We start from the raw sequence: 25,542 nt of genomic DNA on the forward strand, positions 1-25,542 counted from the left end.
AAAAAAAAAATATTTGGAAACAGCTGTTTTGGCAATAGTTGATTTCACAGATTTGATGCCGATAGGATATACAAAACCTATATTTGTGGTCTAAAAGTGATATTTGGTTGTGATTATCAATATAAAATCATAATCTTTACCATATTCCTTTCAACGAACCAAATGCATGCGTGATTACACATAGACCTTTCAACTGATAACGGATATCGGGTTCCTAATCATTTTGCCGTCAACATACATATGTATGTACATAGTTGATGTTTATCAACAAACGCCTTAGTTCCTTATTGCATTTGATATAAAAAATTATACCTTGACATCTTCCGAGAAAGCAACATAATGGAAGATATAAATGCCAAGCATTGGTCTTATGATGTTCTCAAAGAAATAGCGCTGCATGAACCATGGACGCCAGATTCCATCAACGAGGTAAAATCTATGTTTATAAACGACATTGGTTCCCCACGTCGCTACGAATGTATACGTACCATGGGTGATCTAATAGACTGTTTAGAGCGTCGAGATGTAATTTCCGAAGAAAAGGTTGAGCCCCTGCATCTTTTAGGCAGTAAGAAACTCGACGAGGCAATCCAAACTTACAGCCCTGCGCCAAGCGTATGTTTATAAGATATAAAATTTAGGGGGGTTATTTTGTACTTACATATTTATGATTTCAGGCGCTCAAGGCAGAAGGCACCAATCAATACCATGATTTACATATTGCAGATGAATTGTCACATAAACTATCTATAAACGGTCAAACCACAGCAACGATGAACGCAAATATTTGTCGGGATAACTCGCGACGTCCAGCTTCAGTTCAAACATCCGTCTGCCCTAACTCAAGTACCAAAAGTTTTCCCATTTCAAACAATTATCCATTTGTGGTAACTGAACAGAAACGTGCCGCAATCTATAAGATGCTTTCGCAACACTTAGGTACCCACTGGCGTATATTCGGCCGCGAATTAGGAATACGTGAAGGCACAATGGACGAAATCGAATTGCAATGCCCTCGTGAGTTGAGTACACGGGTTTACAAAGTATTGAAAATATACGAAGAGGATGATTGTAATGATCCCAAAATGCATTTACGTACTATAAAAGAGGCTTTGGAACGCGCTCGTCGCAAAGATTTACGTCGTAAAATCGATGATATCATATCTCACTGATATTCGTGATATTTTGAAGAGCATTTATTTGTATTTAACCGTTAAAGTGATCAACGTAAATAAAATGTACTGCGGCGAAAACGTTAAATATTTGTGGGCTTACATAAAATAGGGCGACCTTAGTTTATTTGGCTTAACACGCTTTTTGTAGTTCATGAATGATGGATTTATAAAGTGTTAACGTTTTAATTGTAACGATATCTTTTCATAGCAGGCAGTACATATCGTCACCGACTCTACCAAACTTCGAAGCCTTTAAAAAATATTAACATCAATACAAAGAATAGCCTTTTAAGCATTTGCCTTTCTCTCTGTAAAATATACATACAATTCGCGAAGTAGTGAATTTTCCATTGATGACAAGGGAATAGTAAGTGATTTGGAGCCTGTTGAGGACAACCTTATTCTTAAACGCACTAATACGATGTTCGCATGAGGCAATTTTAGAGGCGATTAGTTCAATCAAAAGTTGGCTGCACGCCAACTTCATTGGAAATGATTAGTTGAAAAGTCGTTAACACCAGGCGATTTTTGCTTTCAACTAAAAGTTGCCTGTAAAATCGCCTCATGCGAACACCGTATGATGCACAGCATCAGTCCAAACCTAAGGAGTGGAAGTATTATATGTGGGCGGATATTTCCGTCATTATTTAGAAATAAAAGAGACTAATGCTTTGCATAAGTTCGTTTAAGAAAGCAGCCCCCTACATACATATGTACATATGTATCTAGGGCCGCCCATGTAGGGCAGCCGCACATAATAGTAAAGAAAATTTTTGTCAAACTTACTCGAGTGCGTCGAATCAAGGTATGGTGGTTTAATTACATGCCGAAAAGATGCAAAGGAGTCGAAGGGTCGCAAGCTTGCAAAAAAAAATGTTAAAAGACAACGGGAATTACGTATATAATCTGCCGGCTCCTACAAGCATAAATCGTGTTGCTTTTTAAAATTGTACAGCTGTCTTCCGTTCATATTTGTCACATGATAATAGTACCACGAATTAAATTAAAAACTAAAATAATATGTGCTTATATGTTTGGTTGACTACACACCTTAAATACGAAAAAAAAATATTTTACCGTCAGATTAAGAAAATCTCTCCACATAAACGTCAGATTATGGAACAGCGCGACCACGGCATCGAGAGATGTGTCGGGTTGCGTCACATCTGAATCGTCAGATTATTCAATGGAAGCTTCATTCGGGCTTTTTTAACATCCCTTGTGAATATATGACGCGCTTGAGTAAATTGTGTACTCCCACCCACATACAACCATTATACTAACCGGCAGAGTATTTCGATGGGACTGTTTATACAATTTTGAACGTCTGTAGATCAACCACCGCTGAAAGAATACATCACGTACCTTTTCTTTCGTTCATTTAGGGCTGGTTGTTCAATTTCTGGTTATCACCAGTACATCAGATCCGATTTGTGTTAATCAGACATTGACCAACCGGCCCTTAATCTTCAAAATCCAATAGGTCCCCACAGCGCTCGAGTAGATCCCGATTAACCACCGTGGGCTCCGCAACTAAAAGATATAAATATTTCGTTTGGTGCAAAAATATCCATTTAAAAAACTTGCATAAATTATGTTTTATTAAATTTATTAGATTTAATTCCATATTCGTTTACATTAAAACACGCACAGGATTGGATAACGACTACAATTGTAAGCGAACTAAGTCATACCCAGCAAATAGTGACAATGAAAGCCGTCAGTCCCGAAAAGCTTCAAGTTTTTAAAGCAAGCTCCTTTGGCTTTTATGCATATCTACGATTATAATTGTGGCTGAAAGACCTGCTTTGCAGTTTCATCACTTCTCCCTATCATCAATATTAAATATATTTTCCTTCAATTTTATAATAGCGTTTTAGATTTCATCGTCACTAATTTGCCTGGAATAGGCGTTGTATTTGCATTTGTGTCTACCACTGCTTCCATCTCTCCTATAGTAAAACAAATTTGTATCTTCATTTAACAAAGTTTTCTTGTATAATTTGTGTTGGTGTATTATTTGGGTGTTTGTTTATGGTGTGCGGGTTTTAATTCCGTTAATTCCTTCTTGCATATTCAGCTACCATGAAATAGGCTTTTGAAGCGCCAACTCTGCGATTCAATATCTGAATAACCAACGTCGATGACTACTTGCAATGGTTGGCTTGGTTGTGTGGATTTTAGTTGTGTAATTTTCTTTTGTAGTTCTTCGATTCTTTAAATTAATTGTTATTGATTCGCACGATTAGTATATTAAATATTTTCTTGACTCGATTAACTAACGGGTTTTCAGCGTTCATGTATATGAATGTGTGAGGGGTAGTAAACGTATGTAGTTTTTAGAGAGTATAAATTGATTTTACACTCGAACCCTGTTTAACCATTGTGTCCTTATGTAGCTGATAATTCAAATTTTGACGGCCCAAACGCAAGGCTTCTCTCAGTTTATTCCCAATTTCCAATGCTGCTTCTTCGTTATTGCCATTAGCTGTCCAAATAGCTAAATATGGTTAAAATAAAAAGTACAATAAATATATCAAAGGTTCGTAATGAGAAATAGTTAAGCTTACAAATTTTATTATTCTTGCCACGTATGTTTACAACAGCACCGCAAATCTCATCAGAATGGTCAAACGCTTCACCAATCAAGCAAAGCAACTAAAAATGAAGTAGTGTATGTAGTATACGATATTATCGATTGCATAAATTACAATATGTACTTACAACATCAAGCCACAAATTATCCAAATCTGCCTTAGAACTCTTATTCAGTGTAATAACCCAGCGGCCACCTTGTTTGTTGCCCGCATCCTCCCACATTGGTCTGAAAAACGAAATAAATGTTTGCACATCTAGTTTTATATGAAATCAGACGCTGTATACCTGATGCCTTTCTTAAATAAAGAGTAATCGCTGCCTATTTTGATATCAGATGGAGGTTTGATGTGATTGTAGAGACTGAAAATTAAAGAAAGATGTTTATTTAATTTAGTAATTTGTAGATTTATTTATTCGGACTTTGGGATTGGGTTTAGGTATGAGACATAAGATATTTAATATGGGGCAACGTCAAGTTTCTTATAGCGATAAGTTCTATAAAATGCGACTATGATGAGGGCATTAACAGAATTAGAGACTAAGGTGCCGAGAAACATCCATTACTTTTCTTTTGTATATTTTGACAGTGTGATATTTGGCCAGCAATTTATTTGAATTTAGAATTTTTATTTATAAGAGGATTTGCATATGAGGCAAGTTGCTTAGGTTTGGTGAAGAAAGTCGAAAAAGTTCCCCAATGGTTTATTATTTAACAAAATTTAAATACTATGTATGTCAAAGAAATTGGCAAAAAATAAGCCAATTTTAAGAATGTAAAAATAAAAGCGGTAATAACACAGTTTTGTTTTCTAAACTAATCTAAAAAAGATGGTTTCCATCGAAAATTTTTCCATGATTAACACTAACGGAGGTCGATTGCTGTTCTTGAACTAATAGGTGAAGTAACTTAACCAAGCATTCAGAATGTTTCAAGCGCCATTGTTAACAGATTAAATGGTCAATCGCAGTGTCCTCGTTGCAGCTAATTAAGCTAAAGTATACCTAATGGCAAAGGAGTTTCACCCGGCAATACCTTTTGTTGTTATACAGCTTAAAATTTGTATGATATAGTGGTTACTTTGAAATTATAACACAATATATAAATTATAATTAAATAAAGAAATGTATCTATCTTGCATTGTATTTAATTGGCATTACTCACCTCCAAAAGTCTTCAACTGTATCGAAGCTGGTGATTTCGTTTTGCATGTCTTCCCATGACTTCGAGCGATCGTTTTCCAAGTACCACAAAGTCCAGGTATTTTGCAGAGGGTGTTTGAAGAGGTGTTCCGTACGCACTTCTTCTTGCTCTTTGATTTCCTCCTTCGCATCTGGACGACCACTAGCGGGTGTTGGCTGAGCAACAGGCGCAGCGTTCTCCGCAGTTGTGGAATTCTGCAAATAACATGACAAAGCTTGAAGTTAAAATTTATTTGCAATTTTTAACTAAAACAAAAAAGGGAAAAATAATTTAATTACATTGAACAAATTAGGATTTGCGAAATTTTTCTTCCTATGAAAGTCGCTCTGAAACATCATGCCACGAATATCAATCAATCAAATGCACAGTAGCAAACAACTATTTGTTGGGGCTTTTTCAACTTGAGGGAGGGGCGGTGTATGACAAATGCCTGAAGTAGCTGCTAAAAGCGAAAGTGTGCTGAACGATACGCGAATACTGTAAGTGATTGCAAAAGCAAGAAACAGTTGTTGTCTTTTGTTGCAGGCCGAGAGACGCAAATCGCAAAGTCTCACCACCAGCAGTGCTCACTCCTACAATTCTACTTCTCAGCTTCCAATCGGAGCTGAGACTGTGTCTCTTGTGCTTCTGCTTTCTAGCTGTAATTGGTTTCACTGGCCTTTTTACTTAGTATTGGCGTGTAGCAAGATTTATTACTCGATCACTGGCTGACTTATAAGCAGCAGATGCTTCAGTATACTTTGTATATTGGCGGTCCACTACTATATTGTATGTTTTGTGACAGGCGTTGCTGATATTGCTGCTTAACTACTTCGATGGCCTCGCGTGGCTCTTCACTGAGTTGTGCGACAGCAGTGTTCTATTTTTTCTTTTGGTAACGTATAAATATAATATCGCTGTATTTTTTGTTGTTGTTGTGTTTTCCTTCTTATGCTTTGCAATAGCAATTCGGCTACGAAATCGGTTCTTGGCTTTCACGAATTTTATTTAATCGGGGTTTTTGCAATTTCCAAATCAAGTTGTTTTATTTTTTGTTTTGAGAGAAAATTTTTGTGAACGAAACAAACTGAAGTGAAACGAAATTTTTAATTAAAAGTCCAATAGAAGATTTTTTAATAATTTTTTTCACATTTGAACACATAAATACAAGGCAAACTTGATGCTTTCGAAAAAGTGTTTTTCTTCCAACGACAACGAACAGTGAACACCGAGTACTGTATGCGCAGTGAGCGCAGAGTAAAGTGATTAAAACGGGCCGGCGCGACGGCAACTAAACAATGAGCAAGCAGTCAAATACCATACAAATGTACTTACATATATGAAGTTTATATGTATATTATATACATAAGTATATAGCACGAAGAGCCAAACCTGCCTGAACGTAGACTGCTAGTTAGGCAGGGAGGGAATACATATCTATGCATAGAGAGGGAGAGTTCAGTCGGACAATAGAGCAAGCTAGCTGGCAAACAGTCAGGTAGTCAAATATCAGAAAGCTAAGCTCCAGAGATCGCAACGCGATTTGTATGATATTTTTTGTTCTCGATTTTGCGGCGATATCGTCTTACTGACTGTGCATGTCTTCATAAATACATATGTATGTATGTACATATTTGGCTGCCAAAACGATGCACAGTAGTCCAATCCAAAATTGGAACGAGATATTTTTATGTACCTATATTCCTCGGTGACGTTCTTATAAAGAGTAGACGATCGTTTAGCTTTCGATTTGGAGCGAGTGTGGGTATGTATGTAAATACAGATCAGGCGCTTTGTGATTATACAAAGTATTTTTCGATCCTTCGGTGATCGGTTCTACGTTACTAAAGCGATGCCAGAAAGGATCGCAAATTCAACACAAACTCCATCCAAACCTGCTAATAGGGAAAATAAGTAGTAAATATGTTTGTACATTGAATGAAGTGGAAGGAATGAGTACTGAATATTATTCTAGAACCTTTTTTAATATCAGAGGAATGAAAAAAATTCCTTTAAGAATTTCTAACTGTTGATAAAGGAACCCGGGAAACATATGTAAAGGTTTTTAACAGTTTTATAAATATTTATATACCCTGCAAACCATTTTTTCAGAGTATTCTGCATTGTAAAGAAATTTTAAAGAATTCGTTAAGATTTAATTCGATTTTTTGCCGAATTTTCTAAAATGAAATAAATTACGCACACTTCCATTCTTGTACGAAATTTCGGAAGAAAATCTGTGAAGCAACGAAAATAATGCTGCTATGTGAAGAATATCTTTCAGAATTTTTCCAGAATTTTCTTTATTTTTCGTACAGAAATTTCTTTACGAGTTCGTGTCATCCCCTTCATATAATTTTCTTTGAAGATTCGTAAAAAAATATTTACAGAAATGAGATACTCCTAACGATTTCCTTAAGATTTCGGGAACTTTGGTTTGCAGGGTATGTATGTCTGTATGTATGTATATCCTTACATACATACATATTTATGTATATACATATTATTAAAAAGTTTCCTTAACAGCAATACTAATTAAGCCAATCAAAGCACGATGCATATGCACTTAGTATGTGCATATGTGTACACAATATGTATATGTACATAGTTATAACGTCAACTAAGTATGTATGTACTAAAACAAGTCAAGTAAACTAAAACCGTAATCATACTAGGCAGAGTCGATAATCTGTGTGATGAAGGAATTGAAAGTCTGGGCGGTTAACTGTATTCTATCAGATACTGTTTTTCTCTTATGCTATTAATAATATTTATTTTAATAAATATTACACACATTATATGTACTGCTGCGCTGCAATATGTATGTATGTATATGAGTACATATTTACACATTCATATTATGTACACACATGCCTGCATACTAGTACTCAATTTATACATTACACTCTACACGCCACTGCCCCTAATAATACCCGCTCTGCTAAACTTGTTTGTAATTTTATTTTTCGGATCTTTATAATACTCTTTACTTGGTACTGTTTCTTTTAGCACCAATTCTTTTAGATCTTTTCTTTACGTTCATACGTCCAAAGTGCGACGTACTCTCATAGCAAACGGATGGTCAAGCGAAGCAACTCGTACAAAAGAAAAACAAACACACGCTGGACGTGCAGTATACTCGTACAAAGAAATTGTTTCGACCCATATGATTCACACACACTGGAATCGGGGAACAAAGTAACGGGAAAAAAAGAAAGCGAAGGCTGCTTCAGCGGAGACTTCCTTTGGCACTCCATGGAAGGTAAGAACCAGCGTTGATGGACTTAAGTAAATGGGTATTGCATGAGGAAGAAGGGGAAGTGTATTGAGAAGAAGTCAAACACACTCTTGGAGGTCAAAAAGAGCATATACATACATATGTACACGTGAGTCATGCCACTCTTTGTGCTCTTTGAGAAACTTTGTGACCAAAATATTTTTTTATTATTTTCTCTTTATCAGTAATCGACTGATAAATCAACAGGGAGTATATTATGGAAAGATAGCGACTACAATAAATGTTTATAACTATACAAATTCTGGTTTATTTTTACATTTTAAATGTCTGCCAACGCAAATTAAACAAATGCCCAGGTTTCTAAAGAAAAATTTTAGAAGCTACAAAGGTAACTGCAAATTTATAATTAAAATGCTGTCTCAACATATATAAATAATTTTAGGCAATGGTTACATATCAGTCACGGACCATCACAACAAAACCTATGATATGGTGACGAGGTAATGCAGAACCATCTATCTTTGGACTGGGTCACTGTGACGATTCGCCGGCGATATATGCACATATGTATGTATGTACATTTCCAAAGTTTTCACCACATGGCTAATATCAGGCTAAATCTTAACGTGGAAGTCCATGGCGCCAACATTTTTGCAGCTAATGTTTGAAGAGGCGGTTCATAGCATCTTCTTTAACGGCACTCCCCGTAAAAAAATTCGAACGAGAAACAAGGTTGTTCTTATTAAAAGAGCAAACAAATGCCTTAAGCACTATCCAGCTCATCGCGTGCTCCTTTAACTCTATGTTTATGATATCAGAAGCCTTATGATCTGCATCTATAATTGCAGCACGGTTCTTTGGGCTCAAACTCACAGAGACGGAAGAAGAAGCTGGCAAGTGACAAAGGCCCTGTGAGGTTGACTATGGCTAATATAGAATCACATATTTTCCAGGAAAACCTTAATGTTCTAAACTGGATATATTTAATGATTAGAAATGGTAATTGTAAATGCCTTTCAAATACAAATGATCTGGAGGAGAGTAATGACTACTGACACGAATTTTTCAGATTTATATGCATTAATTTAAACTTAAGTATCAGTATGAACACAAAACGATAAAATTATTTTACGTACATACATATCCGTGTTCATATGGAACAGTAGCTTATGTCGAAAGGCTCGCTTTAATATAATGCGACATCCGCAGCATACGATTGCGAATGGCTTTCTGGCGCCGAGACGTTGAAGAACTTTTGGCAAATAAACGAGCAAGAAATCCTTGTCGTCTAAAGAATAAAAGGAATGTTGCATTATACTAAAGCCAGCTTCCCGACATACGAACACAGATATGCATATTCTCTTTGGAGTTATTGATACTTTGCCCACTATGTGACATTCTTTCATAGTATATACTAGGCACTTTATTGTAAAAGAAAATGTTAAGGTAGATAATCCTTCGGTCATTTTATCTGAAGTAGAATATTGACAATGGCTGATAAAAATGCAGTTTGCCACGGTAAGGTAGAATAGCTCGTACAATAACAGAACATATTTACCTTATTTCCACATTGTGACCTTGATTGATAGTGGAAGTCCATGGCGCAATAATAGTGAAGCAAGCCAAATATTTTTGAACACATATATATGTATACGAAAACTATTTTTTAGAGCTATATATGCATGTTTAGGCCAACTGAGGTCATAAACATGCGTATGTGCATATGTACATTCCACATACACAGAACTATCTAACTGGTGCATGAGATCTTATTTCCAATTAGATCTGTAGGCGGCGTGGCACGAGGCAAAATCTTATCAAATGCAATGCACTTGCCTATTATGTGACAATTTATACAGTATTTAACACAGCCATTCATAGCCGCGTCAATTAACAAGATACCAGGTAAAAGAAAAAAACAATTTAATATATCGTGTGCCTTGTTAAATCCGGCGCATGCTGTCATGTCCGGATATCACTCACCTTTTCATTTTCGGATAATACCATTGTGTTTGCTCGTATTTATATCGAGTTCGAATATATTCTGTTTAAATAATGCACCTGATATTTTTTATTGCATAAAAAATAAACACGTATATTCCAAACTTATTTTTTATTTGCAATTTTACTCCGAATTCAAGTATTTTCCTGCACTGCGAATTGTGTTGGACGATTCTTGCTGGCAGAGAAAGAGGGACAGAAAAAGTTGAAATTTCAGTGATATGTCGGTTGTCTCGTACAGCGAAGTTTGCAGGGATTGCAGGGTGCCAACGCAATGCGTTCGCAAAGCAATGTTATATTATAAGATTCGAAAGCAATGCCGTTTTTTGAAATTCACGCGCGTATTTTGAATCGGTTAGCACAAACATAAGCCGAACAGTTATTATTTTATTTTTCTTTGTACCCAACAAATTACGTGATCTTTGCTTAATTTTGGTTCATTTCAAGGCGAATTTTTGGCTTTGTATATTTTCTTTTCTAACAGATAATAATAAGAAGATACCAGATATATTAAGAAGAAGAATGGGAAAATTGAGAGAACTACCCTCACAAAGAGCGTTATAACGACACAGTAGGTTCTTTCCCAAACGCAACGCGGGATCTCGTGGTGCCCAAAAAAGCCCAGAAATCATTTCCGTACTCAAAAAATTGGTAACAAAGAGCGAAAATTGGAACGTATTGGATCGTATGTGTCTTCTTCTTCCTGCCCGAAACAGCCCGGACTTTTTCTCCTGGTAAAATTGATAAAGTGTCAAAGTGCATATCAGCTGTTTTGTGATTAAATGTATTTGCCATCTTTATTTACTTTTTTTATTAATGGGCGCGTTCATAAGACCTAGGTGTTTAGTTCATCTGCTACGAAACTGTTGGCAACTGTTGAACCCAACAATTACGTCTTAGAAACGGCTTGATGAAAATGCTGCCAACTAAACAGCTGTTAAATGAAACAAATGAAATTGCAGTAAATATAGATAGTTGTGCCGAAAGTATTTAGAATTCAGCGATGAGCTACCGCCGTGTTGAAAAAATTGCTCAGTGTTATAATGAATTAAATAGTGTTATAGAAAACATCTTAAAAAACATTTATTAAAAACGTAGTATTATTATAAAATATTCTAGTTACTTATCACATCAGTAATATAAAATTGAATAAATTTGTTTACAACAGCCACCTAACAAAGCGGCGTTAAGTTTAATATTAGCGACGTAAGTCTTTTCGATAAACTGTTTAGGCTAAGCCCAACACGTTGACTTCAGGTAGCGTAAAAATTTTCCAATGAAAAAGAATTGCGGAAAGTTGCCCACTGTTGAGCTGAGCGGAACTACTAAACAGTGCGTTTCTAGGACAAATAGCCAACGGTTGAGCAACAGCTACGTCTTATGAACGCGCCCATTGAAATCAAAATTCAATTTGTAAGTGTTGGCATTGAAGTATCGATAACAAGAACCGCTATTTCTTAAATTCTGGGCACGAAGTTTTTTTTTCTTCCATTCGCGTTCTTCTGAACATTATTCCATGTTTGAGAGCAAATTTTTCGGTTATTCTCTAATTACCGGATCCGGGTTGTACGGGAAAGAACCTAATATAAGGTGATAGCAGGAGTACAAAAATAAAGATTTACATGTATTTTGTTTTTGCTTTGGCGGCATAAACTGTGGAAATCTGTAAAACCCTGACTATAGCAACTTAACTTAACTTAACGGAACGTAGAACTTAGAGAATAAAAATGAAACAGATGAAAAAGCTTGTTGTGGAGTTGTACTCCAACAGCCGATTTCTCAGTGGATGTTTACGTTTTCTAATTTGCTATCGTTTTTATTCTCGTTTGCTCTTTGGTCCTCCCTTCTTCTTTGTGCACGAAAACAACCCGGGGTTTTTTGCGTTCCTCACGCTCTAGGCACTTTTGGCACGTGTTGACATATTTTTGACACTTTTGAGAGAGTAACTTATTTTTACGCTCTAATTACCGGAGCAGCCCGGAAAGCGTGTGGAACAAAACTTGTGTGTGTTTGCATAGAGAGCGTCAGATTGGCAACCCTTGCGTCGACGGACCCAACGAACGTTGGCCAACAGTGAACTTTTGACGCACCTAACTTAAGCTGAAATTAGTCGAGAACGCAGAACGTATACTTAAACGCAGTCTGTAAACGCAGAATTTTGTCGATTACTGGAGCCCTCAGTGTTGCTTACTACACTGTTGCCACTCTTCAATGCCTTTTCATAAACTTACCCTTTCAACCACAATTTTTCGTGCTATAATAGATTGTAGCTAAATATAAACTACTTAGTTTTCAACAAAAACCTTATTTAATAGTAAATTTCAAATATTTTAAACATATTTAGAATAGGAACTTATAACTTTTTTACCATCTGCAAAACTGACGAAGTGGCAACCATCTAAAGAAGGAGAAATCAAGTGACACGGAAAAATCTAAATTCCGCAGATTTCTGCGCTACGGGCTACAACTACAGAAAAATTCTGCGATGTTGAGTTTTCATTTACATGGCGCTTTGGTAAGACTGATCGTGTCAGCTGACTCGGGTTTACGTACCGGTAGGTTTACGTTCTTGACTAATTTCAGCTTTAGGGTTTACACCGGACAATACTGTTATGACAATAGCAACTCATGTACACTTTTTCACTAATACATGCATACTTTTCCATGCATGCGTTTTTGACAACTAATACGTATATCTTCATTGTCTTGACAGCATTGTCCAATGTAAACGCGCCGTTAGTCCGTCACTGCTGACAGTTGTATAGCCCCGCGTTTACACATGACAAGACCAATGAGAATATGCACATAATTTACACATTGGCTGCATTTCTTTATACATTCCGGATAATCCCATTTCACAGCCGGAATAAACAGAATGCGTTTGAAATATACGTCAACATATCATCAGGAACGTTCTAAAGAATAAATAAACAAAAAAGTTTATTCCAAACGTTCAGAATGAATAAAGAAATGCAGCCATTGTTTGAGTAAAGAAGGCATACAGACAACAAACTGTCTTCGAAAAGCCAGAGACAGTGATGAAGACATCAAGAGAAGTGGGAAGATATTAGTAAAAAAAATGTGAATGTTTTGCTATTGTATCTGAAAAATTGACTTGTGTAGATCCCAAGTACGCGGCCATAAGGAACAGCTGACTTTTGTTTGCAGACGCAACACCTTCATTGTGGCGTATCTCTACGGTACCTACGCCACTTCCTTCGTATACTTTTCCGTTATTGACGAATAAGTACCCATTCTGACGGGCCTTAAAGCAGCCATGCCCAGCGCAGGGCATTTGCCTATTGAGTTCTGCTAGCGCAGGGCACTTGCTTATGGAGTTCTGCCGGCGTTGGGCATGCCTGTCGTAAAGCTTTTGGAGTTGAAAATGTCCTATTTTCCCCCTACCTAGCTGTTTGTTCAATGGTAAAAGCATCGTACGGTTTCCTAAAAGGCCGTTCGCACTAGGCGATTTTGCGTTCAACTTTTGCGTTAAATCCACCCCGGGGGTTCACGAAAAAAAAATGAATGGCTAAAAATATCAAAATATTCGCCATAAAAAGGCGTTTGCATTGTTAAACTTTGCATTCTACTTTTGTTTGAACGGCCTTTCAACTAATCGCCTTTACAAAGTTGGTCGCCAGCCAACATATAGGGTGGTATTATCACTTGCGAAGCGAATGATTTTGGCGAAGCGAACGGTTTGGCGAAGCGAATTAAAAGGCTGAGAAGGTATTAAAAGTGTTCGCGACGCAAAGAACTTGCACAAGCTGGTAAAAGCGAACACTCTTAATGCATATTTAAGTTGCGTCCTTCAACCCATTCGCTTCGTCAAACCGTTCGCTTCGCCAAATTCATTTCTTTCACAAGTGATAATACCGCCCTTATTCATTCAACTTTTTTTTCGTGCAACCCTGCGTGAGTTGAACGCAAAAGTTGAAAGCAAAATCGCTTCGTGCGAACACTTATTAAGTTAAAACAATCTCAGCTGATTGCCAAAAAAATGCTTACAGCTGAGATCACCTGTTTTTTGATATTTATTCAAAATACACTAACACACTTAATTAAAAACACCAAACGCCAACCAAAAACACACCTACAGTCTGCCAAACGCACACCTACAGCCTGTCAGAAAAAAAGACGGTAAGAAGAAGAGTTACGTTACTTATGGAATTGTACGATGGGTAAAAGTAAAAGATGTATAAAATTTTTAATGAATGAATTTTTAACCGACCTAAAAAAAAAGAGAAGGTTATCAATTCATCGGAATATTTTTTTATTTATGTATGTACATATGTTACCGCATAACTTTGGACTACGTCATCCGATTTGGAAAAGGGAAGGTAGTGTCTCACAGGTGGTCCCATACTAATTTGGTTTACATCCGAACTTTGGATCATGAAAAAATTAACGGTACTCCTAAACTCCTATGAGAATTGAAGTCGGTTGTGTTTTTTGCTTAAGAATTGCTTGTTTGTTTGTTGTTGTTGTTTTAATTTGAATCAGCAACAACAACCAAACATATTTTATAAAATAAAAATTTGAATGCTTTTCTCCGACTTTTTGAATTTTATTCCCAAAAGGTATTGGGCAGACTCGGGTTAAGAAGGTCGGTAAGCAGCACTCCAACTTAAATTATGTATGTATATATGCAATTGCTTTTGGTTCCTGTGCTCTGCTTCACTGCTAAGCTCCGAAAAAAAGTACAGTTCCATTTTTACTGTTTATTTCTTTATTTCATTTTTAATATTTTAATATTACATCAAAATTGGTTTCGCAGTATTTTGATTTATTTCAGCATTTACAATCAATTGTTGTTATAGAATCTACTCACATCTTACAGTAAAATACGTACATGCATTCGCCTGTATGTATGCACATAATTATAGGAAGCTAAGGGCACAGGCCACGTAATTATGCACATGTGTATGTAAATATGTAAGTACATTCATTTGAATGACAATTTCAAAATTTATTACTAAACTAAATTAATTTAAATTAGTTAGGATTGTTTTGACAAGCATAGTTGATAGAAAGAAATATTTTTTTTTTTTAATGTTTAAAGAAATGAACAAACAATTATTATGTTTTTGTAAGTAAACCAAAATAAATTAGGATTAAAATTGTATGCAAATATATATACATATATATTTACATATATATTTTAACAGAAAATTAATAAATTATTATCATTCGTAAATTGAGCTGTGTTCCTATTAAATTAAATATAATAGCTAAGACCCAGGGTTAAGAATTGTGCTTTTGTCTGAATTTAATTCGAAGAAGCTTAAAAAAATACTAGTTTTGTTTTTTAATTATTTTTATTTTTTTTTTCAAGTTTTAAGGCTCTTTGCAATCATTTAAATTAAGTAGATTATTTTGTGGCATTCTTATGTTGCATGCAATTAAACATGTACATAGGTATTTATAACAAAAACAAAATGGCTTAGTGGTAAGCATTTATCTGCTGTGATTATATGAAGCTTTCTAAATAGTTACAGATTTAAGGGAGATTTTGGCGATTACTTTTTAAATTTGTTTCTTATGATCTTAAAATTGCATGCTTCTGTTTGTGTTTTGTAACTTTTCTTAACTTTAAAATGCCCATTCATTGCTTCTCTCAAAAATAATTTCATATACATACCGCGGAGTATCCACATCCAATTTTTTTTCCTAAGTACGCAAATAGTTTTAAGCCAAATACATTTTTAATAAGATTTTTAGAAAATTGTATAATTCAGCTTATGTGTCTGATATCTATAACAATTATAGCTTTTTGTAAATTTAAGTAAACTAACAGCTAGTAGATAAATCAATTCTTTTACATAAATTATTTTACTTAATTTTTTTTCTCTCACTGCTGAATATGAATATTTTATTGCTCAAAAGGAGTTCCACGCCTTTTCGCTTCGAGGCTGATAAGGTTGTCTAATATAAATTTATTAATTAATATATATTTTTTCAATATTTCATTGATCTTTTTGAATTTTTAAATTACATAAATTTTTCTGTAAGCTTTATTATATTTCGTTTTTTCTGATTTTTCAATTGAATTTTCCATTGTTTTTTTTTAATAACTTGATAGAGAGCATCATGCCACGTGCTATGCATGTTCACTTAGGTTCACATACAACATAGCTGACGTCCTCATTCTTACATAAGTCGCTGCTTGGCGCATTCGGGACAAATGATATCGGGTCCATCGGTGATGAAACCGCGTCCGACTAGACTGGTCTTGCAGCTGGCACACACGAAACAATCGTGATGCCAATGGCGATCTTCGAACGAGATGAATCGGGTGCCGCCAATGCCTGTCGATTATAAAAAATATAAATTTTACTGAAGCAGTGCTTTGGAAAATAGTGAGTGATCTTACCTGTAATGGGTTTCTCACATGCTGTACAACGTTTGGCAAATAATTCACCAAAGCAATCGGCACAGTAGGGCTTCTCATCGCGACTGGTGAAGCGTTGTCCGGCCAATGTGATATTGCAGTGGGTGCATGTGAAGCATTCGCGATGCCATGGCTCGTTCTTGTAGGTGACACCACCTGAGGTGATTACCTGAAATATTAATTAAAAAAAATATAAGTTTGTTATGAATGCATGAAGAAATAACTTTAATAAAATTTTGTGAAAACAACTTATTTGATTTACTCTCTGATCTTTTGTATTAAATCGTGGTGGTATTCGAGAGAACTTCTATACGACGCCAGTTCTAGTATGGCCCAATTCGTGTGTGGGCGACGGGGATACGGAATGGTCTAGCGATTGCGATGGCTAGGGCGTGTTTTTCGCATGAATGAAAATGCTAAGGTGAAAATATTCTTCGTTTCGGCACCCATGTGGGGGCAGTGAAACAAAGGCGCCAGTTAGCACAACGGCATGATAAAGTTCCCAAAAACTTGTCTGCACATGCCAGTGAATAGCTGGCTCAAATTCGCAAAGAAGCGAGGCAATTGATATTGCAAAAAAAATGGAGGAACCTACAATTTCACGCTGCCTCCGAATGACAAACGATTTTTTATGAGAAGTTTTTTCATGGTTGCAAAAAAGTGTGCATTCGTTGCAGATACTCAAGCAGCGCCAAAGTCCATGGCTACGACTAACTCGAGACGTGTTTTCAGGAATGTAAAAGAAACTTACATACTACTCTTTGCCAACAAATCGCCAATACATACTTAGTGCCGGGCATAGCGGTATTCCGGGAAATAGGGAAGTAGCCGAGTTTACAAGGAAAGTATCTGGGACAAGTATTGGGTACCCAACTAGAGTATAGATTTAAATCTAAAAAATGCTTTTCGCGGGAATATAAATGTGACCCTGTATTATTCGTTTATGGACGATAGGTTAAAAACCCGCGTAATGGCTGTTTGAAACTAAAATTTCTGAAGCCGGACTAGTCGGGGGCATGTCACAACTAAAGACTAAAAAGCGCGACCTGCACAGAAGGGTTCTAGCTCTTCTCCTACGGAGCTTAGAAGTGGGTGAAGTATGTACATAGTATCATTGCATTCTATTACATACATATATAGTATAAAGAGGCTTACAACTCACTAAGGAATGGTGTGCGAAGTTGGTGCTGAACTTAAGCCACACAAAAATAGTCCTTATTCCTTTTACCATAAAAAATATTTCTGTCGGGCAGGAGGAACATAACTCCGGATGAATTCGCGAGTATCGTTCCCAGAGAGGTGAAGTATCTGGAAGTAATCGTGGACACCAAACTCAGGCAAGTCATGGCGTTGCAGCCCCAAAAACCTTAGATGCTTGTATAACCTAAAGCAGGCGGTAGGTCAAGGACATTCGAGCCAGGGAGGGAAATCACTCACTAAGCTACAATGACGGATACGTGTATATACATATAACGAGAGAGAGGGGCATGTGTTCGACGAGAGCGTTCTAAGTATGTTATTCCGTACTTGAACCTCTCCAACTAACTACTAAAGAGACCGCCAAACGAATTTGACTAAATTTTTCTAGTGAGGAATTTGAAAAAGCAAAGTCATATCCTGCAGAGAAAGGATCCTAATCATAAGTGATAGTCAAGAGGTCCCCAAGGCTCTCTCATTGTGTGAAATCAAATAATCCTTAGCCCTAGAGTACATTGAGAAACGTGATTGCCTTGGTAGGTAAAAGAAAATTCAACTACACTGAGGGAAAAAATATTAAAATCAAATAATAAATCTCTAGTTTGGGGTGCATAGCAGGGATGGAAAATACAATTTTCAAATTGTACTTAATTTGAGGAAAAAATTGTACCTAACAGCAGACAAATTTACCTAAAAAATTTGTATGTAGATTTAGTTACACATTTCACATCTAGTCAAACCTGTTCAACAGTAAGAAAATATGACGAAAATATGCCACGCATGATTTTGGGATTGCGTTCTATAATACGTTGAGATCTGTTAAAACTGGAAGAAATTTTCGAGGCCAAACAAAGATTTAGACAAGGGGAATCATTTTAGTGCTTCTGAAGCATTTGTTCGCCCAAAGCCTCTATTTAAACCAGGATCTCGCATTCGCTTGGTATCTTCGTATGCCGCCAAGATGTTGATTTAGCTTCTGAGAGGTCTACTAAATATATAATTTATGTATGTAAATAAATCGATGTTTAAAAATGTGTTTTGACCTATTTCACATTAAATGCAATTAGATTTGATCAATTCAATCTTAAGAAAGAATCAAACGAAATTGGTTTGGCGGAGAACTAGGAAGTAAAATTACCTCTTAGCAACAAACAAGGGGGGTATGGCACTGTTGACAGCCATTACTTCGAAGCTATAAAATATTTGACCAAGTTTGACTGTTAAAAAAATAAATTTTATTTTCGGTACCTGTTTAGGAGTCAGCTTACTGTCAGTAAGGGATCGAAGGAAGCTTAACTCTTGTCCGCTGGTGCTTCTTAAGGCTTAGTAGGGGGCTTCTAAATGAACCTTAACAAATCTCTGATCATTGTCTGCCCATATGACAGAGAAACGTAGGCGATGTCTAAAAAAGAAGAGAGTTGAAAATGTACCGAAAAAGGTCTATGTGTACCGAATGTACTTTCAAATTAAAAAAGGGCTGAAAAAAGTACAATTGTACCTACTTTTCCATCACTGGTGCATAGATATATAATTTTAATGTCTATCTACATATCGTCACCTTAATATAGAAAGACCCTAACTCATACAGTCGCTGAAATACAAAAAGCCGTAACTAAGTAAATATTCAAAATTCCCTTTTGATTGATTATGATGCATTTCATCGATATATAAGTCCCCACATCGGTTTAAGCAATAAACAATTTTAGTCAGTTACGGCTTTTTTGCATTTCAGCGACTATATGAGTTAGGGCCTTTCTATATTAAGGTAACGATATGTATCTAAAATCGTGTCATGGTGAAGAAATACAAATAATTTAAAGAAGATGAGTTAAACAAAAATGTCCATCGGGTTTAAGCAGGGCCAATCATTAAAATGGCCACGAAGGAGATGAGGCATTACAACACACGCATGGTATTCGCTCTTATATTAGGCGGATTTTCTATGTCTTACGAAACCCTTGTACGGTATACGTCATTAATCGTATATGTACATGATTACAACTAATTAGTTTTAATCAATAATCGCGATTAACATTTTAATCGTTAATTTTTAGTCCGTAATCAGATTAAAATTTTGCCAACACTGCCGCAAACTACTCTTTCAAGCTATAGAAAGAATGAAACAAAAAACTATTTTTTGAGATTTTTCTTAAGAGCTGGATACAAAGCTTTCCAAAAAAATGTAGTTTGAAAAATTTGCATTCGTTTAGAAAAATTGGCTTCTCACCTTGTTGCACTTGATGCATCTAGTAGCGAATTTCTCTTCATAACAGCCAGCACAATAGATCTCCTGCTCTCTAGGGATGAACGACTTAGTGCCAATGGCCATTTTGCAGACACAACAACAGAAGCAGTTCTCATGCCATTGACGTGTCTTGTATTCCATTTTTTTGGTGCCTGCAAATAAACGAACAAAGGAAGAGAAATAAATAACTTTATTTTTATATGTAAATTTTTATTTATTGATTTTATTAAAAACAAGTGTTTGATAATGTAAAAATTGAGGTTCGTTAAATTTTAGTAAAAAATTGTTCTATCGCCCGCCTTTCAATAAATCTGATTGCATACTTTTCAATGGCGCTACAGCGTACAACTCGTACCACTCACAGACAGGTGAAATGAATGAAAAATAATCTTTTTTTTTGTGTAACTGCTATTGAAGGTCAACATTAAATTCTATTTGATTTTGTTTAGTGGCAGTAGTGATGGCAAATAGTAGATATTGCTTTGTTTTTGGTGCCTTAAAATGTATTTTATACGAGTATGTATATCCAATTCAGTTTTACTTTCTCCAACTACTTGTCACCACATTAAAGGGCAGACATGCAAACATGCAACCAATATTTGCAGTTGGTTACAGCCAATATGAATTTTGATTGTGTTACTGAGGTATGCTAAGCATTATTTTCCTATTTTGGTTAAACAAAAAAAAAAATTATAAGGTTTTGACACGCAACCAAGGCTCTTACAACCCTTTTAGGTCTTTTGTCTTTTTTGTGATTTTTCGTTTGCTTTCCTTTATGCCCACTGACATTGTGCTGGTGGCACAGTATACACATAACCAATAATCATCAATGAGTTGTAATAATACAAAGTACATGCCTACATCGTACTCGAAGTAACTCTGCAATAAATAAGTGTCCGTTGGCCTAATAGCCAACGGAAAAAAATATATACATATTTTTTCATTTATCTTTATTATAGTGTTAGTTATTACATTTTATTTTTATTTAATTCTACTTTATTCAATTAAATATTATTTTATTTTTATTTTAGCATTCGTCGTATTAAATTTATATATTGTTTCGTTTTCATTTTATTTATTTATTAATTATTTGTACTTTGGATTTTATATTAATCGATTTTACTTTATTCTAATTTATTTAAATACATTTTTTATATATTTTTTATTTTAATAAATGTTTTTATTTTAATTAATTTTTTTTTTTATTTTAGTGTTATTAAATTTTCTTTTTTCGTTTTCGTTTTCATTAAATTAAATATTCTCATTTTATTTTAGTTTTATTTTAAAACTAGTATATTTTTATTTTTATTCACATTTTAATTTAATATATTTTTTATTTTATTCCTATTTTATATATATTTTTTATTTTAATTATAGTGATTTTTTTTGTTTAATTATGTATATTTTTTATTTTATTTTATTTTAATACACATATTTCTTATTTTTTTTTATTCTATTTTATTTTATTTTATTTTATTTTATTTTATTTTATTTTATTTTATTTTATTTTATTTTATTTTATTTTATTTTATTTTATTTTATTTTATTTTATTTTATTTTTATTTGTATTTGATTTTTTCATAAATTTTCAGTAAATTTTTTGTTTGTATTTAATTTTAATTTTATTTTATTTATACAAAGTATATATTTTATTTTGATTTTATAAAATTTATTTATTTAGTTGATTTTAGTTTTACATAGATACATTTATTTTATGTTTATTTTTATGCCGGATTTATATGAAAAAAAAATTTTATTTAAAATTTGTTTATTACCACATGACATTTGTGGTAGAAAATTTTTGTAATTTTTACCATTTGAATGCCTAGTGGTAAATTGGCATTACTTTCTATATTTTGGCAGTAAAATGAGAAGCGAGGACGAGAACTACCGCAGGGTTAATGCACTTGCGTGTAATATATGTGCATATGTTATATTTTATGACAATACACCATTAATATTTCTGTGCCATAACAATGTCAACAAATTTGCTAAATAAAATTGCGAGAAATTAATAGTGTTTGAACACATATAGTAATCTTTCACCCGTACATACTCAGACATGAAAAATAACATAAAATGACTTAGCAAGTTCATAAAAACTTAATCAGTAGCTTTTTTTAAACAACTAAATATGTACATATGTACGAAATAACCATTTTATTGGAGAACATACATAAAATAAATGATGATGGAAGATCGTTGAATAAATAGTATAGTTAGATTGTGTTGCTACCATTAAGTTTAAGTCTAATGTCTGCACTTTGCATTAAAATAGGTCACTTGGTGTTTAGGTGCAACATGTTGATCTAAAAACATACATACATACATATGTAAGTGGAAAGTTTTTATGTATATGGGGCGTTCCATACCAAAACGGACGGGGTTCACACTTCATGTGTCTGATTTGTTTCAAATTTTTAGGGTTGATGCATAAACATAAATAATAAACAAAAGTGAAATTTGAGCTTGATTAATACATTTTTATAAACTTTACAGCACAAAAACAAAAAACAAATCGATTTAATAGTTTTCCAAATATCCCGAGAACGGGACAAGGAAAAAATTGGAAAAAAATACCCACTTCAAAATTCTCTATGAAAAGAAATATTTTTAATTTTTTTTCTTGAAAAATTTTTCACAATATAAAAAAATTGAACAAAAATCACAATGGTAGCTCTGAGTATTGCGCAATATTTAAGTATAGTATTATGGGTGCACTCTACAATAATTTGAGTTATGAGTTTTTTTTACACCGAAGTTGAGTAAAATGAGTACATTACGAATTAAAATTTTTTTTAAATGTTTTTTTAGATTTTTGTATAATAAAATGGAAGTTTTAAGCTACTGCAAAATTGTGTTCATTTGTAATATTTTTTATGCTGACGGCTTTTTGCACTTTTTTCTTATGGAAGAAATTGAGCAAACCCGTTTTCTAAGAAAATCAATCGGTTAAAACTTGCACTTTGTTGTACTAAATTTTAATGAGCTACAAAACTGCATACTCAAAAAAATTAAAAAAATTTTTAATTTTGTAATGTACTCATTTTACTCAACTTCGGTGTAAAAAAAATTCATAACTTAAATTATTGTAGAGTGCAGCCCATAATACTATACTTAAATATTGCGCAATACTCAGAGCTACCATTGTGATTTTAAAAAATTTTTTTTTTACACATTATTGCAATAGTTATGCACACTAATCGAAGTGGTATCCAAACCAAATTTGACAAGGGACGACGGAAAATCGTTCCATACTACGTTCTTGTTAGTTTTGGATCATATTCGTTTTATTATTTCCACTTCCAATCATTTTGTATTTCGATTTCTGGAAATTTATGTAGATCTCCCATTTATTCTACAGCCAAGCACTTAGCAAATGTGTGAAGCGTCGTTTTTTTTTTTAAAATTTGCTATGAAAAGTTCTCGTAGGGAACTTCGAGAAAGAAAATATTTGTACTGAAAAAGGTGCATACGTACATACATATCGCACACCTAGTGTTAGATACACATGCAATTAATACAAAAACAAGTATAAGAGTAGTTTTTAAGTTAATTTATATAATCATGAAGAAAAAAATATTTCCATTAACTGGATGTCGGTCCTATGAATTGATTTATCCAAAAAAATCGCCCAAATATTTTTTTTGAGTTGATCGCACTTTGGATTTACATAGGTTTGCGATATGTACATATGTATATGTATATGGAAAGTTCCATGTCAAGCGAATTTTGACTGTGCGCAAAAACCGGTTTTTAAAATTTAATTTTTTTTTCGTTCGGTTGACTTGAAAGATATGAAAATTCCATAAATTCCGTAAATTTATAGATAAATAGAAAATTCCATGTTTACCGAAACAACAAAAAAAAAATTAAAAAATAAGAAATGTTAGAAACAAAATTTTGATCGTATGCCTACAATTTTTTTTCTCGTAATTCGCAAGCTTTTTGCAACAAACTTTCGCCAAAACTTAATTTTTTTCATAAGCCTAATGTACATGGGTATGTACATACATATGTATATATGTACGTACATACAGCATATGAACATCGGCATTTTTCTCAGCGAAAATGTATACGAAATTTTCTGAGTTTTCGTGCAAGAATTTACTACAGAGAAAAGTCGAAAATGTGTCACGAGTGCTATGCAAAACTTTCAAGACGATTTAGTTGATGTCTGTATGTACAAAGTCCTTACATAGATGTGTACACATGTATATACATATATTCATATAAAGGTGCATAAATAAATCAACGCGATGGGGTTAATGAACAGCGAAGAAAACTCGCAACAAAAATTATTTTTCAGTTAATAATCGCAGCCAAATGTATGTACTCGTATATATTTGTGTATTTAGATACGTACTTATATGTTTGTACACATGTACATATTTTAAACGGGAAAGTTGTATATATTTTTTTCCTAAAATTCTGCTTATTCACATATTTAAAAAACCTTAGAAGTGATCTCATCTGAGATCGTTTTTTTTCCGGTTTTGCTCAACAACTTTTGGTCTGAAAGTTTTTAGTTATGATTATAATTATTTATCACAATATGCAGTATTAGTCATCCGTTTTTCTCTTTTGAGACTATGTATGTACGAGTATCTATAATACAATGATGTATATATTGTCTGTGTGGGCGTTGTATCGCCCAAATAGTTAACTGGGCAAGAATACTTAAAAAACGACGTAGTGGCTTTTGTTGTTATCTGCACAGCAACAGAAAATGTTTCAAATACGTATTAAGTATGTCTCAACACCAAGGCATACAAATCTGTCGTTAGCTGGAGCTGTTTGATCCATAGTTGTAGCGGAACTTGTAGAAAATATTTCAGCAAAATAATAAGATTTACGTGAGCTGAACCGATACCTCCAAAAAGCTCATTATTTTCATTCCGTCGATAGAATTTTTAAATAATTTTATGCAAACCTAAGCTTAAATTATTTTATAAGCTGAGGTGATCTTTTGGAAAGAATATTTTTTAAAACTATGTAATTTTATTTATAAAAAAAATCTGCCTTGTGATGCCATGAACACCAACGCTTTTCTTAAGTTTTAGTCTGGTATCACGGCAATAAGAGGCTAACGTTGTAAAGGACTTTTTGTCATTTTCATCAACCTCTTTTCCAAGCGATGCTGTGCACACTCACTCACAAACTTTCACATCAATAATAGTTTTGGGATATAAAAATATATACCAATAAATAATTAAAAAATATGGACAAAAACTGTTGAAACCTGCCCTTAACAATTTGATTATTTTTAATTTTAAAGATTTCACGAAAAATCTAAAAAGTTCTTGTCATCAAATTATATTATCGAGCACTTATGTATATTCAATACCAATACCCACTATCTACAATTTTCACAAAAACTAGTTTCGATATTCGCGATGTATCTCTGATTGGAATTCTTACTTTGTAATCCAATAGCAAATTCTACTAAAAGCTAAAAATAAAAAATAAAATACAGTGCTATCTGGGTCGAGTGAACTAATTAATGCAAGACCAGTT

At 34.1% G+C, this 25,542-nt stretch overlaps 3 protein-coding genes and 1 long non-coding RNA gene across 15 annotated transcripts in view; 2 read left to right on the forward strand and 2 right to left on the reverse strand.

Annotated features, from left to right (window-relative positions):
* Positions 1 to 10,386, reverse strand: part of LOC118746031 (eukaryotic translation initiation factor 4E1-like) — a 17,193-nt gene extending 6,807 nt beyond the window's left edge. The window contains exons 1-7 of one of the 6 annotated variants that reach the window (XR_004993754.1): positions 5,253 to 6,040; positions 4,936 to 5,168; positions 4,059 to 4,133; positions 3,900 to 3,999; positions 3,746 to 3,833; positions 3,459 to 3,675; positions 2,768 to 3,390 (exon numbers count right to left, since the gene is read on the reverse strand). Coding sequence is in view for 5 of the 6 variants with exons in the window: in XM_036479752.1 (XP_036335645.1) it covers positions 3,515 to 3,675; positions 3,746 to 3,833; positions 3,900 to 3,999; positions 4,059 to 4,133; positions 4,936 to 5,168; positions 5,253 to 5,312 (717 nt within the window). In the remaining variant the exon portion in view is untranslated. Of the gene's footprint in view, positions 1 to 2,767; positions 3,676 to 3,745; positions 3,834 to 3,899; positions 4,000 to 4,058; positions 4,134 to 4,935; positions 5,169 to 5,252; positions 6,041 to 10,174 lie in introns of those variants that run through there. The other 5 variants (XM_036479754.1, XM_036479752.1, XM_036479753.1 and 2 more) reach the window with 5 other exon arrangements.
* On the forward strand, positions 44 to 1,289 carry LOC118746030 (fas-associated death domain protein-like). The gene is made up of 2 exons (XM_036479749.1): positions 44 to 615; positions 678 to 1,289. Exons 1-2 carry the CDS (start codon positions 340 to 342, stop codon positions 1,170 to 1,172), a joined length of 771 nt encoding a protein of 256 aa, XP_036335642.1. The 5' UTR covers positions 44 to 339; the 3' UTR covers positions 1,173 to 1,289.
* LOC118746033 lies at positions 6,032 to 9,194 on the forward strand. Of its 6 annotated transcripts, none has more exons than XR_004993756.1 (4): positions 6,032 to 6,280; positions 7,963 to 8,339; positions 8,416 to 8,579; positions 8,634 to 9,194. It is a non-coding gene; the product is annotated as an uncharacterized LOC118746033 (long non-coding RNA). The 6 variants fall into 6 exon arrangements; XR_004993759.1 differs by lacking the exon at positions 6,032 to 6,280 and adding an exon at positions 6,376 to 6,451; XR_004993757.1 differs by lacking the exon at positions 6,032 to 6,280 and adding an exon at positions 6,853 to 6,870.
* Positions 10,387 to 16,241: 5,855 nt separating the features above from the next.
* LOC118746035 (four and a half LIM domains protein 2-like) overlaps positions 16,242 to 25,542 on the reverse strand; it is a 109,715-nt gene continuing 100,414 nt past the window's right edge. For both annotated transcript variants that reach the window (XM_036479760.1, XM_036479761.1), the window contains 3 exons: positions 20,008 to 20,177; positions 16,566 to 16,752; positions 16,242 to 16,500 (listed from right to left, as the gene is read on the reverse strand). In XM_036479760.1, coding sequence (XP_036335653.1) covers positions 16,343 to 16,500; positions 16,566 to 16,752; positions 20,008 to 20,177 — 515 coding nt within the window. In that variant the 3' untranslated portion in view covers positions 16,242 to 16,342. The remainder of the gene's footprint in view (positions 16,501 to 16,565; positions 16,753 to 20,007; positions 20,178 to 25,542) is intronic.

The sequence above is a fragment of the Rhagoletis pomonella genome, unplaced genomic scaffold (genome assembly GCF_013731165.1).
Source record: "Rhagoletis pomonella isolate Grant_MI unplaced genomic scaffold, Rhpom_1.0 Rhpom_scaffold_00010, whole genome shotgun sequence".
Lineage (NCBI taxonomy): Eukaryota > Metazoa > Arthropoda > Insecta > Diptera > Tephritidae > Rhagoletis > Rhagoletis pomonella.